General features: G+C 28.6%; 1 protein-coding gene across 1 annotated transcript in view; it reads right to left on the bottom strand.

Moving 5' to 3' along the window:
* Window positions 1–591: 591 nt before the first annotated feature.
* LOC109597388 (zwei Ig domain protein zig-8) overlaps window positions 592–14,407 on the bottom strand; it is a 143,237-nt gene continuing 129,421 nt past the window's right edge. Inside the window, exons 4-5 of the mRNA XM_049964423.1 lie at window positions 13,563–13,859; window positions 592–2,175 (exon numbers count right to left, since the gene is read on the bottom strand). Of these exons, the coding sequence (XP_049820380.1) occupies window positions 2,066–2,175; window positions 13,563–13,859 (407 nt within the window). The 3' untranslated portion in view covers window positions 592–2,065. The remainder of the gene's footprint in view (window positions 2,176–13,562; window positions 13,860–14,407) is intronic.

The following is a 14,407-nucleotide window of genomic DNA, read 5'->3' as shown; positions in this document are numbered from 1 at the left end:
TAGATTGAATTGTCTTTTCCAATATTAGGGAGAATTATTCCTTTGAAACAGAAGACAGGAAACAAATTAAAAGCATTTAAATTAGTTCGAAATTGGAGAAGACCAAAATGGTAATGCCGATGGCAAGAAGCCAATCGAATCTTTGGGCAAGAGAATTATAAAACTTCAGGTCACTTTATTTCAAAGACTAATATGGAACAAGTTTAATTAGTGTACGTCGCTGTGGGTGTCACTCAAGCCAAAAATTAATTAAATGCTTTGGAATACAAATATGCGGAGATATTAACAGATGACCGTTTATACTAATAATTAAAATTCAATCTCGTTTTAAAAGTGATTTTACATGAAAGTAGTCTAAAATATTAAATATTTTAAATTTTTTTGTTTAATATAAATAAAATAAGTTAAATAATTTTCCAATGGACTATTCCAATAAATTATATTAATTACGTAAAACTTACCTTACATCAAATATTATACTCACAATTTCTAATGCCAAATGAATGAAAGGAATATATTAAAACACTTTTAGCTAATTAAAATTTTATTATAAAACTTAATTGATAAATAACAATTAATTTTCACCTTTTTCAATAAATTATTCTGTACACTAAATATATAAACCATCAGAAAATTTATAAATTTTTTTGCTTATAATTGTTAATTGATTAACGTACTATTGGACAACTATAATTATATACAAAATATTTAAACGATCTTAATATTAATTAGAATATTTTTTCACAATATATACAAGACAAAATCGTTGCTTAATTATTTGATATGTACACACATTTGTGATATACAATACAGAGTTATGCGGTAATGTTTTGGGTAATTGCATGGACATTGATACGTGTAAATTATATTTATATTGTCTTAAAATGATTATCTAATTAGATTATCTCACATTCGAAATACATCAGTTACAAGATACTGCAACTGCACTGAAAAACATTATTCCCCACTGGAAAAACAACGTGACGTATCTCTAGTTTTGCATATCCTTAGGTGGCATGAAACCCACTTCTGTATAATTTAGTTCAACGTATCCGACATATTTAAACAATCGGATGATTCAAGTCGATCTAAATTCACAGCGGAGTAACCCGACTGAACAATCGAGACGTTTGGTCTCGACTGGAGTATGGGAGAAAATTGTGGATCAATCAAGGAAATAATTCTGGTTTGCCCTTCATTAAAAAAAGTTTCCCGTAGGACACTATATATTTTTCTAGATCTAGAATAGATTTTAGAATAAACGGTGTTCATTAGGTATATTAATTCGATTATATTTTTAGACCTACATTTAGGCAGAGTCGTATATATAGTTTAAAATTGCTATATATTATATTGCTTAAACATTTACCACAACTTTTTATGAAATAATTAACAGATTAGCTCTCCATTAACTTATAATTACATACAGACTTTTTTGATTATATAATAATTTATAATTATAACTAAAATTATTTGATCTTTATTGAGTATTTTAAATCGACTGATTCATTTTAGTGTAAATGTGACATACGTCATGTTGCTTTTACATACTAAACTTCTGATAAAAATTTAATATAAACTACTTATACATTATATAAGTACTTTAATGGGGTTTTATTTATTCAGTAGATTTCCAATTAAATAAACGTTTAAGAGTAACAATCCAATTAAAAGAGCTGTGATTGATATGATCAACGGATCAATAATGACCCTCTGCCCGCAACATATTAAAACTCTTCCCTTGCTAATTGCGATCAATAATTATATTTCAGATTGGCCATTTAATATAATTGAAATGGGATAAATTGAAGTCACTATTATCCTCGGTAATCAGAGATATAATTATCCTAATTGACAATATCCATGCAGCCACAAACGCACATATAAAAGTAATTACGTGCACTAATGTAGTTCATCAATAAAACTGACACACAGTTTACCAGATGTCTGTCAGACAAGATATTAAATTGTCCATGGTCGATAAATTTATATGCTGTTTAACAGAAAATAAATTAGTTGATCACAAAGTGTCTGAAGGTGCTGTACCACCTGGCAGATTTTAATGTTACGTGGGAGGTCTCAATATTAATACGAAAACTAGACTGATCAGTAAAGTAACATGGGACAATCTTGTTAGATGCCCGTGGCCATGGTGCATTGCGGCTGGATGTTCACCTGTAACAGAATGCAATGTGATTTAGAATTCAGTTCAAAGAAGTCATCATAAATGGACAGGTTCTTATAAATTTTACTTAATAAACAGTTGTAACATTGTTATTTAAACTACCTACAAACAAATATAATAATATATTATAATATACTTATTATTACTAGAAAAGGAATATAAGTTCATACGTGATATGGTAGTAGAGGATCCGTGTTTTTTAGGAAAATATACGAGTATAATATGAATCGAAACAATTGTTAGTTTAGAATTTATCAAATATACACAAAATATATATTTTAATTTCAAGTATATTAAGTTTTTTTATTATTAAAAAACATATTTTATATTTATGTATTATACTTTTAATTAAATTTTATATTTCCTACTTTTACATTTTACTTTTGGTTATTTTATTTTCTACTTTTAATGTGTACTGCTAAAGTAAAGTAAATATTAACAATGTACTTAAAAAAACGAAGAAAATTTGGTATATGTCACAAAACAAATAAATTCATGTTAAGTACAAAATAAAATAAGTAATCGTAATGATAATATGTAATAATAATAATAATAAATTATTAAATGTGCATATATAAAGAGTGGCGTTATAAAGCTCCCTCCAAATTTCAATTTGAATCGAATAAAAATTGCGATAAACTTATAACTCTTATTAGGATATTGAATAAGTTCTCGCTGTTTTTTTTTTTCAATAAAATCTTTATTTAAAATATAAGGATCAAACATATTTCACTCAAAGTAGTGGTCATTACTAGGCACTATTTTGTACCAACTTTCTGGCAGCATATAATGTCCGGGCGAATCCCACGATTTTCTACACTTTGGATTATCGTAGTGTGTCCATTTGATTGAGTTGAGTTGAAGCTCTCAGCTTCAAATCATACGGCACCCAATGTTCTCGCTTCTAAATCATTCCTAACACTTTCAAATGTTTTATAACATTTTCTTATAATGTTTCCCAAGTTCTGCTAGTGACATCAGTTTTGATAAAGTTATTCCTCCAATTACGTTTTCAAATATTTTTAACGACTAAATATATTAATTAATAGAGCTACTACTGTCAGGGAACTTTATTATACGTCCTTTTTAATCCATATATGATTTATCATACATTGTAACAATATGGTTATGATCGTTGGATCGGTGCCCGGAGAGGGGTTTTTAAACTTCCCCTCTTTGTTCCAAAAAAACTAAAATTTAAGGTTAAATATAGTATTTCCTTGTAGGTGTACAACCGTTCGAAGTTCCATGCACGGAACTGCTATTGCCATTTTTGAAGAAACAGCCAGAACTTATTCAAGGTCCTGACATATATCTATAAGTTAATAATCAAATTTCAGGATATATATTTATTTATAATAAAAAAATTAGCTATTACCTATTTCAAAGAATATTTATAGTACGCAAAACTATTTAAAATAAAAAATTAGCTAATTCCAAAGATGATTCATTCTAATTAAATTGAAATCGAAATAAATCTCCTCAATAAATTCAAATTACTTTTATGGGCCGAAATTAATTTTCAAATATTAACGTTCACCCCTTATAATTGTAATTCGTGTTAGTTCGGTCTTTATCTCTAGTGCCATGAATAAATAAATATCCATTATACATACCCCTTTAGTATTAGCCACAAATAAATCAGGGCGTATTTAGATGTTAATAAATTATTCATCCATTTGTTCAATATTAATTATAATTCATACAATTTTGTAATGTTAGTTACGTTGTTTATACGTTTGAATACATTATTATTATTATGTAAAATTGATTAATCACGTGGATACAATATCATTAAGTAGTTTTAGAAAATCAATAGTCAAGAGGTTTATGGAGTAAAACAGATATTAATTGTGGTTAGTGTTTTAAGGTTTCAATAAAAATTATATACGAGGGCTGTGTGATATTATTAACACGTCGGTTTTCATAGATATAACTTTTTACAACAAACTTTTTGTGTAATTATGGTTAGTGAGTGGCGTAACATAAATAAAAAAACTTTTTTAATTCTGCAATAATGCTAAAAATAAATGTTGATAAGGGGAATACTCGTCAACCATATTCAAACATTTAATAAAGATCGTTCAGGTTATTCAAGTAGGGTTTCAACTTCAGGTATATTTGTAAAAAATACACGATATCGGGATAAATGATAACTGGGACTATAAGTAAATTTCGGTAAATTGAACAGATACAGAACACTTAAACAACTCTTTTGATTATGAAAAAGATTTTTGCTGAATCGGTAAAGTACACAAATGCCAATAAATATATAACTGTGTCAAAAAAATTTGATGTTAAAACATAGATGAGATGATTCTTTTGCGTGGGTTTAGAATTGTTAACAAATTATGGATCCATTAGAGAAAAACGAAAAGAACAGTCAAAACAGTAGATTTTCTAAGGTGAATCTTCCTCAAGGGTATAGGCGTACAAGTGTTTTGGGGCGGATGAAGATTAATAGAGAGAGGTGTGTTGGCGAAGAAAAAGTCCTTTACCACCTCTATCGCGGCGTTGCCATACCAAAATTTCATGAGTTACGATAAGAATTGGCGCATTCACCATATTTTGCACCCATCAATAACTTCCTATTGCCAAATATGAAAAAATGTTTAAGAGGAACAAAAATGCTCTAATTATAAGTCAATACTGAAAAGAAGAGTTAAGGAGATCGTATTTTTTCAGAATAAAATATTTTGGATTAAGTACAGTGAACTGAAACATAATGTTGCAAATTAAATTTTACACAATTTTTTTCTTATCAAGAACAGTTTCTTATCATTCAGTCTCCGTAACTTTTAACTATTATAACTAGACATATTTTAATTGATAATATATTATAATAAAAAAATCATATAAACATTTGGGTACATTTTTGTTTTTGTTTGTCAACGTATGTGACCAATGTTACCACTGCAACTTTATATGCCAATCCTGAATAACTTGGATACTGTTATAATTTATTGTATTAAATGGTACCAATTGAGTGGTAAACCATCTTGCCCCTGTTTTTCATGGCAGAATAAATAAATTTGGCCTAGTATTTGCACAGCGTTAATTAGAGAATTCAGCATAACTTTAAACGCGGTTATACAAGGTCCCCTGATTTAATAGTAACACTGAAGTACTTTCGCCTGGATAATTGCTTTTTAAGGAACTATAAATTCAGAGTATTTACCGCATAACGGTTTATGTTACCGCAACAATGTTGAGCGAATCGTGGAGGCGGTCGCATGCAGAAAAGACTTTGCCAGCTGCGTATAGGAACTCATCCGTTTGGAAATACTCCTCGAGCAGCATAAGCCACTTATGACTCTTAAATGTCCCTTCTGGTCTAGTGATTCGCTTACAAATCGAGCTTTTATATCTGTTCGGTGAAACTAAAGAATAGATTTTCGGGCTTTATTAAAATTTTAATATAGATTTGTATTTGAAGTGCGGATCGAACAGTTTATTCAGGCATTAAACTTTACACTCCATCAACAAGAAATTTTCTTTAAACCGCTGTAAAGTATATTGAAGAGTTCCGTTTTGATAATAAAATGTTATTATATAAAATATATAATATAATATGCAAAGTTTTTTTGATGGAATTAAAATCAATACGGATTATTATCAAATGTCAGCCCACATTCGGAAAATAATATTCTTCTATGCAATAAAACACATTTTAAGAACTTAAAAGGCCTTGAGATTTGTTTGTGTTTAGTACTAAATAAAGTACCAAGAAATAATTAGTAATTATTACTATATAAATGTATTTTAAGAATATTTTAAACAAATTCTCATATAGAATTTTATTTGGAATTTTCGTTTTCTCATTTGAATAAACAAATGTATCAAATCATCTCAACTTCAAAATAACCCTATGTAAAACTAACATATTTATTATATTGAAAACGTGTGAAATTGTTTAAAAAACTATTTTTTCTGTGTGATTAGTAGCAATTATCACAATATTAATTATTATTATTATCTGTTATAAAAATATTTATGACTAAAATTACCAATAGTTATGAGTAAAGGATTATATAATAAAATTTATACATAACACTAAACAAAATTGTTAATATTTGGTTAGGCACCTTTTGTTCGTTATAACTACCTGAAAACGATGAGGCATATATCCAATTAATAACCGCAATTCATTTAAATTTAAGGCTTTTCGATGTTTGACAGCATGTCGTTCCACAAGTTTTCAATTGTGTTTAGGTCCGTACTTTATCCTGGTCAACGAGAACAGCAACATAATTACCCTTTAATCAACTGTGAAGGCATGTTCATCATCATTATGTATCATTCGTATCAAGGTTTTATTACATTTCTTATGACTTCTCTATATACGAAACGGTTTACTTTACTAATATTTTTTATAATAGGTCTATACCATACCAAAGAAAGCAATCCTAAATCATAACTTTTCCTTTACTATTTTTCAAAGTTTTTGAAATGTCAGCCTATATTCGGAAAATAATATTCTTCTATGCAATAAAATACATTTTAAGAACTTAAAAGGACTGAGATTTGTTTGTGTTTAGTTAAAATATTTATTTTGCAAAAGAGTACTAAATAAAGTATTAAGAAATAATTAGTAATTATTACTACATAAACGTATTTTAAGAATATTTTAAAAAAATTCTCATATAGAATTTTATTTCGAATTTTCGTCTTCTCACTTAAATAAACATGTGTATAAAATCCTCTCAAATTCAAAATAACCCTGTGTAAAACCAACATATTTATTATATTGAAAACGAGTGAAATTGTTTAAAAAACTGTTTTTTGTGTGTGATTAGTAGCAGTTATCACAATATTAATTATTATTATCTGTTATAAAAATGTTTATGACTAAATTTACCAGTAGTTATGAGTAAAGGATTATATAATAAAATTTATACACAACTCTAAACAACATTGTTAATATTAGGCACCTCTTGTTTGTTATGACTACCTGAAAACGATGAGGCATATATCTAATTAATAACCGCAATTCACCTAAATTTAATGCATTTTGGTGTTTTAGTCGGGACTTCATGTTGTTCCACAAGTTTTCAATTGTGTTTAGGTCCGTACTTTATTCTGGCCAGCGAGAACAGCAATCAATTGTGAAGGCATGTTTCGTATCATTATATATCATTCGTATCATGGTTCTATTACGTTTCTTATGACCTCTCTATATACGAAATGGTTTATTTTACTAATATTTTTTTATAATAGCTCTATACCATACCAAAGAAAGCAATCCTAAATCAAAACTTCTCCTCTACTATGTTTCAAAGTTTTTGTAATAGGTCTGGGGTCAAACTTTTATTAGGTGGACTCTGAATGTATTCTTCACATCTGATATAATTCTATTGAACATGGATTCATCACTTCGAAGTACCCTTCTTCAAAATTCTGGAGAAATTTGTTGAAATATATTCTTGCAAATTTTGTTCATACAATTCACGTCCGATTGTCTTACTAGACACAGTGATATTGTGACCCAATTAATTTATTTCTTAATTTCCTAGCCAAGAATAAAATACCACGGTGTAGAAGACGGCTTCCATTTACATTATACAGCTTGTGTGTCACACGAGTCGTCCTTTGAAGGCTTTCCAGATGGGGTGCCCGACCTTTTCGAATAGTACCGAGGAGCGAGACACACTGTATATTTGAAAAGCAAGTTTTGAACAGCTTGTATATGGAAGAATATGGGAGAAAATTAAAGGATAATTTTATTTTATAATGTTTTATTAATATGCTATAGTATTTACAAGCTTAAAATAAAATTTAAATATGCTATTTTAATTTTTGACAATTTTGTAAACTACATTATTGGACATTTTCGATACTTCTATCCTGTATGGTATCGTTACCTTGAATGTGTTCGTAATCTATATAATTTTTCAAGTATCGTTCATTATAGTTCACTAGTACAAGAGCACACTCGTTAAAACTTTTTAATTAATTTAAACCAAATTTTCCAACATAAAAATTAAATAAACTAGATAAGTTTACATCAAGACTAAAAATCCAGTTAGGAGAATGATTGAATAAACTAACGAGATGCAGGACTCAAAGTATTCACGTTTACTAAGGAAATGTCTAGGGAGTATCCCTTGCAAATAATTTTGTTTCTAAAATCGACATAAAATTTGTATTCATAAATTATATATCGCAACTTACTTTGATGGTGTTACTAAAGGATATTTTATGTACCAATACTATTGTCGCAAGAAATTAAATAATTTAATTTTAAATCTTTTATATGTTAGATTTAAGGTATATATTGTAATATTATTATGATAATTCAGAGACATGTTTATATTTCAAGTAATATGACTTATGATTCTTACTATTTTTCAAATGTGCGGCCCTGAAATATTTAAATAATACACACCTGTATTAATGATAATTCAATTTAACAGTAATACATTGAGATACTTAAGTTAACTAATTCATATATTACTAAATTGCTTGGAGTTTGAAACTTACAAGGTATGCTGAACTTAATTGCTCAATTAATTCTAGTTACTTGCGGTCATGTGTTTTTCATAACAATGTAGAACTGCTGAAACGTTTGTTTCAATGTAATAAATTAAATTTACTGGAGTTCAATTATCCTAATTATCTCGATGACATTGCAGATCCTTTTAATTAAATTATGAATATCTGTTGGCTAAATATTTAATAATTTACAATTATATTTGCTTCTTTGTATTATTCAAAATATTTCAAAATTTATTGATATTACACACAAGTAACACTTGTAACAAATAATGAAAATAAGTGAATCTTACAAAGTAATAAACATATTTAGAAGTTATTAAAATATATGACTTATTCATTTAGTTTTAAGTAACCGTTATTTATCTGAAAAAACAACACAAACTAAATTTTACAAAAAAGGTATTGCTTATCGAAAGTTTAAATAAAAAAAATATTACATATCAGAGCTCAAACTGCACAATACTTTACGAAACAGAATAGTAAGAGAAACAATAATGGTTATTACTGCAAAAATACTGCTGAAGTGAAAATGGTTGGAAAAAGAATAATAAGTTTTTGTTCGTCTTTAATATAATGTTCTTAGAAATAAACTGGTTCTCTTTTTATTTACACTTGTGAGCTTTTAAGAAATCTCCAACAAAGCTATTTTATAGTTTTTGTCGAATTGCCGGCAAGAACGAATTCTTTAATGTTTTTTCTTTATATTAAATTAAACTAAATAAAAGCAATAAAAAGCACTGCTGAAAACATTATGATACACATGATATGGGCTACCCCATTTTTAATATTGTCATTATATTGGACTTACTATTGGGTAATTACCAAAGATTCAATTCATTCATTTTATTCATAGGGGTATGAAATTCAGAAAGTTAAAACAAATTTACATGCAATCTTTATAGTTAGATCAGGCATACATTCATTTTCATCTATTTTAATTCTTTGTCTAATTTTACTTTTTATAATTCAATAATACGATTAAGATCGATGGTTACTCCTGTTATGATGTGGTCCTGTTGTGGTATCTTCTAATATGATAAAGTCCACTGCATTATCAATATAACTAGTTCCAAATACTTTTGTTCCTAGCAAATGTATAACCCGTGTTTTGTGCATCAACTTATGTTAGAACATAGATATTTGATTATAATGGTGAAAAGTGAATAAAATTGAGATGAAAAAGATTCCATAATCCAATTTCGTCACATTACAACCACTGTGGAAATCAGATATTATTTCTTGTGGTAAGTATAAAGACAGTAATTTACAGTAATACCTTCTATAAAATACGATTAATTATCACACCAAATACGCCATTTAACAGTTATTTCCTAAGTTTACTTAAGAAATTAATTGGCGAATGTTAACTTGTAAAAGCCCCCTTAATTAAATTTTATGAACATTGATAACTTTTTATCATATTATAACTTTAGTATATAATAAGAGTAAAAACTGTAATTTTCTTTTGCACATTCTCATTAATAATAATAATAATAATTTTTGGATTACGGCAACAATTTTTTCTCATTAAGATTTGTTTAAATTTCTCTAATTTATCTTTGACGTGCTAAAATAGTTTAAAGTTTACTTTACACTAGTTCTCCAAACTTACGCATATGCAGCTGCGGTTACTACCGAATTTTATCTCTTGCTGAACAACGGGAGTTGGTCGCACAGTTGGGATTGTTTGTGTTTATTTAGAGTAGGGTGTTTTCTTAATTAGTTAATTTCATTAGTTGGACAGTTGCATTGCTGGAGGCTTTCTTTTTGCCTTCTTAGAACCAAGATTATAAATACAGAGATTTTCAATTATCTCATCAGATTACAATGATGTTCAGATCACTTCTTTTCTAAAATTGGATTTAAGTAATGTCAAAACCTTGTTTATTGTGTCAGTTTGTTACTTGTTGTGTTTATACTATTTGTCGTTGAAATTCAAAGGATACTGAGGCGTTCCTGTAAGTTTATTATTGTTTATGCATTATATTTGACAATGACTTGGATTGTACTACATACTGAATGAGTGAATCGTCAGGATTGCCTTTTTTATGGAATGAATATTTAGGGAAATATAATCGTTGGGAAAGTAACATGCCACATATCATGAAATCTGTAGTTGTTTATTAAAATCTCGTCAATAGAATCTCGAGAATCGAATCATAGTAACCGGGCTGCAACAAAGGTAAACAACATAACAAATAGTTGGACCCCTGATAAAGAAAAAATTCAGAAAAAAATGTAATCCTCCATAGTGAGACATATCGAGCACTTCAAAATGGATATCTACTTAAATAGATAAGGAAGTAATTCAAAGTATCTGACACTATTTTTCGCCTTCTTCCATTATTCTGACTGTTCTTTCGACACAGGTGTAAAATGGTAGACCTAAAATGTTTAATCCAATATTATTAATTTACTCAAAAATTTAGTTATATTTTGACGAAATAAGGACAAAGGATTGAAACATTATTACAACCTTCCTTTGATTAATTGTGAGGTAAGATGGTAGCCACCTCGCATACATTTTTCATATCCTATTTTTAAGTCAATATGTGATATGCAGCACTTCTAGAAATGTCTACCAATTCTACTACTTGTATATAGTCGATGATCATTCAAAATCATTTTGTAGAGTGATCAACTCATTTGAACTTGTACTAGTTGTCCTTGACCATATATATGTTTACTGAGAAAATATATACTTAATCTTTGGTATCATCTTAAAACTTTTCAAGGATGGTACCTTTCACAAAAGTAACTTTAAGAAAACCGCCACCTATACAACACAGATACTGTGATATATTTTTGTTACAATTCTGGGTAGGTTTGTGATTTTATATAGTAAACGATACTCATTCTTTAGATCCCAACAAAAGATTGTATGTGATATATGATTAAGGGATCGACGAGACAGCATGTATTGCGTTGATCACTTGGACCCAAAAAGATATAGATTTTACTTCCGTCCCAAGTCCCTTCGTGTAAATTGATAAATATTAAAAAAAATATTTAATTAAACTAAATATTAATTAATCCAACACATTTTTTTTAATTTTCTCTCTTGTTACACTGCACATCAATTACATTATATTTCCAAAGTAAAATTATTTTAATAAAATTACATTAAGTATAATTTTCATATGAGAGACGTAACAAAGAAAAATGACACTGAAAAATCATTTTTCAATTTTTTTTCTATTAATAAATTAATTATTCTTTTAAGATATTTAATTTTGAGAACCTTCGTCATATTTTTTATTGAAATCTTTTTAACGTATCTCTTAAATTAAGGTGCAACCTCTTAAACACAGAAACACAAATAAATTTTATAAATCCAGTTTGACTCAGTCGTCAAAAGTAGTATCAAAATAAAGAACTTTTTTGTTTTATATTCTATATTTTATACATAGTTAATAGCTTTCTTAATCCAGCCACTTGGGAATATAATATGACCTCTCTATAAAATTCACATTGTTTTTTAAATAGTTCATATATTTTTATATGAAGATAAATAAAGCATAAACAAGTAAAGTAGTTGGAGAAATTCGTGTGGTGAAATCTTCTTTATTACTCTAGGAACAAACACATAGATAAAAAATATATGTGGTTTAGAATGTCCTCCTAGACATTGATCTATGTCTGAACTAACTGAATTGTTAATATTTCAATGAACTATTTAAATATGAAGTATTAAATTAATATAAGTCGAAAATTAAATTTAGATACTTTTTTTAAACATCATTGATCTGACTTTTTTTGTTAGTGTTCGTTTTTTTTAAATAAAATCAATAATATAGTATCAAGTATAAGGGTTGAAATATACAGTAAGAAAAGCGTCTGACCGTCTGAATTTGGAGAGAGACGTGCATGACAGAGACAGTCTGCCCCATAGTGGGAGGCTTACTGTCTCTATTGTACATGATGTCTTTTTCTGGATTCAGATGGATCAAATTCTTTTCGTACTGTATATTGAATTAAATTAATTAAATATTGTTTGAAGTGAAAATATTATAATATTTATATAGTGATAGTCTGCCCCATAGTGGGAGGGAGACCTATTGTCTCTATTGTATATGATGTTTCTTTCAGGATTCAGATGGATCAAACACTTTTCGTACTGTATATTGATTTAAATCAATTAAATATTGTTTGAAGTGAAAATATTATAATATTTATATAGGGACAGTCTGCCCCATAGTGGGAAACTTACTGTCTCTATTGTACATGATGTCTCTTTCAGAATTCAGATGGATCAAACTCTTTTCGTACTGTATATTGAATTAAATTAATTAAATATTGTTTGAAGTGAAAATATTATAATATTTATATAGTGACAGTCTGTCCCATAGTGGGAGACCTACTGTCTCTGTTGTTCATGATGTCTCTTTCAGGATTTAGATGGATAAGACTCTTTTCGTCCTGTATATTGAATTAAATTAATTAAATATTGTTTGAAGTGAAAATATAATATTTATATAGTGAACAATATCTCAGCTATGCATATACAGGTTTACCATATAATGTTCAAATTTTTGTTTATATCTCTGATAAAAGTCTTAGAAAGATACAACTCATACCAAACTCTTGCTATTGCTTTTCTATGCTACATTTAACCATACATAAGAATAATTCAATTTATTTGAAAATATGGAATAGTTAAATGAACACCTTAACTGATGAAGCGAAAAATCTAGAGCAATGAAAACTTTTTTCTTGGAAGTAAATTTTAAAGTTACTATTGGATATATTATAAAATTTATTTTTATTGTGTACAAATGTAATACAAAAGCTTACCATATAATTAATTATTAATTGTATAATTCTGCATAACTCAGTTGTTTTAAAAAAATTGAAAAGTCATATATTCATTATTTGATCTTACCATTTAAGATGTGCACCCGTATCGTAGCGGAGTTGGCGTTGGAGGGCGCGCAAGTGTATATCCCCGAATCAGTCGGGGCAGCTTTCTGAATAAGGAGGCGGCTGGTTGTCGTCGGCCCCTTTTCGGTGACGAGACTGATGCCGCCGCGTGGCGAGTCGAAATTAATGACTAATTGGTTGTGCGACCAGATCATGGCGGGCGGAGGTTCGGGCGCATACCGCACCAGGCAGGTCAGGTTGATGGTCGATCCCATGTTGATGAATAATTCAGGGCTGCCAAGTATCTCCGTGATCGGCTCTGGAAATACCGAACCAAAACTTAATTATCCGTTCATCCGCATTTATTGGAATTGTCTATGGGTATGTGTGCTGTCAAAGAGAAATATTAAATTCATATTACTGCTTCAGAATATTTTGCAAGTTGATCAGGAAATTAAGTTTCTTTACTTAAAATTATTATTACAACATTTAAACCATGGTACAAATGTGTTTCTCTGTTGCAAACCCACGCCTGTAACAGCTTAAGCATTATAACACTGACTATCTGCTGTAGAGTTAGTTAATTAGCAAGTAACATTATTATGTAGAGGTAAAGTAGACTTCAAAGTAGGAGTATCTGGGATTCCAGTCAAGATCCGCCAATTTAAGCTCGCACGCTGTAATCATTACATCTGGCAAAACACAAATGACCGGAGTTCAGAGCATTCCAACTTTGTTTTGGTTACATGATTCGAAATTCTGGGTTGGACTCATGTTAATATTACTAAATGTGCTTTATTTTGTGTATATGTAGATCATTTACAATTAAAACAAAAATATATAAAATATAATACGTATTTATAAGAA

Source organism: Aethina tumida, chromosome 3, assembly GCF_024364675.1.
Source record: "Aethina tumida isolate Nest 87 chromosome 3, icAetTumi1.1, whole genome shotgun sequence".
Classification (NCBI taxonomy): Eukaryota; Metazoa; Arthropoda; class Insecta; order Coleoptera; family Nitidulidae; genus Aethina; species Aethina tumida.
The sequence above is the reverse complement of the archived record's forward strand: the minus strand, read 5'-3'. Positions and strand labels throughout refer to the sequence as shown.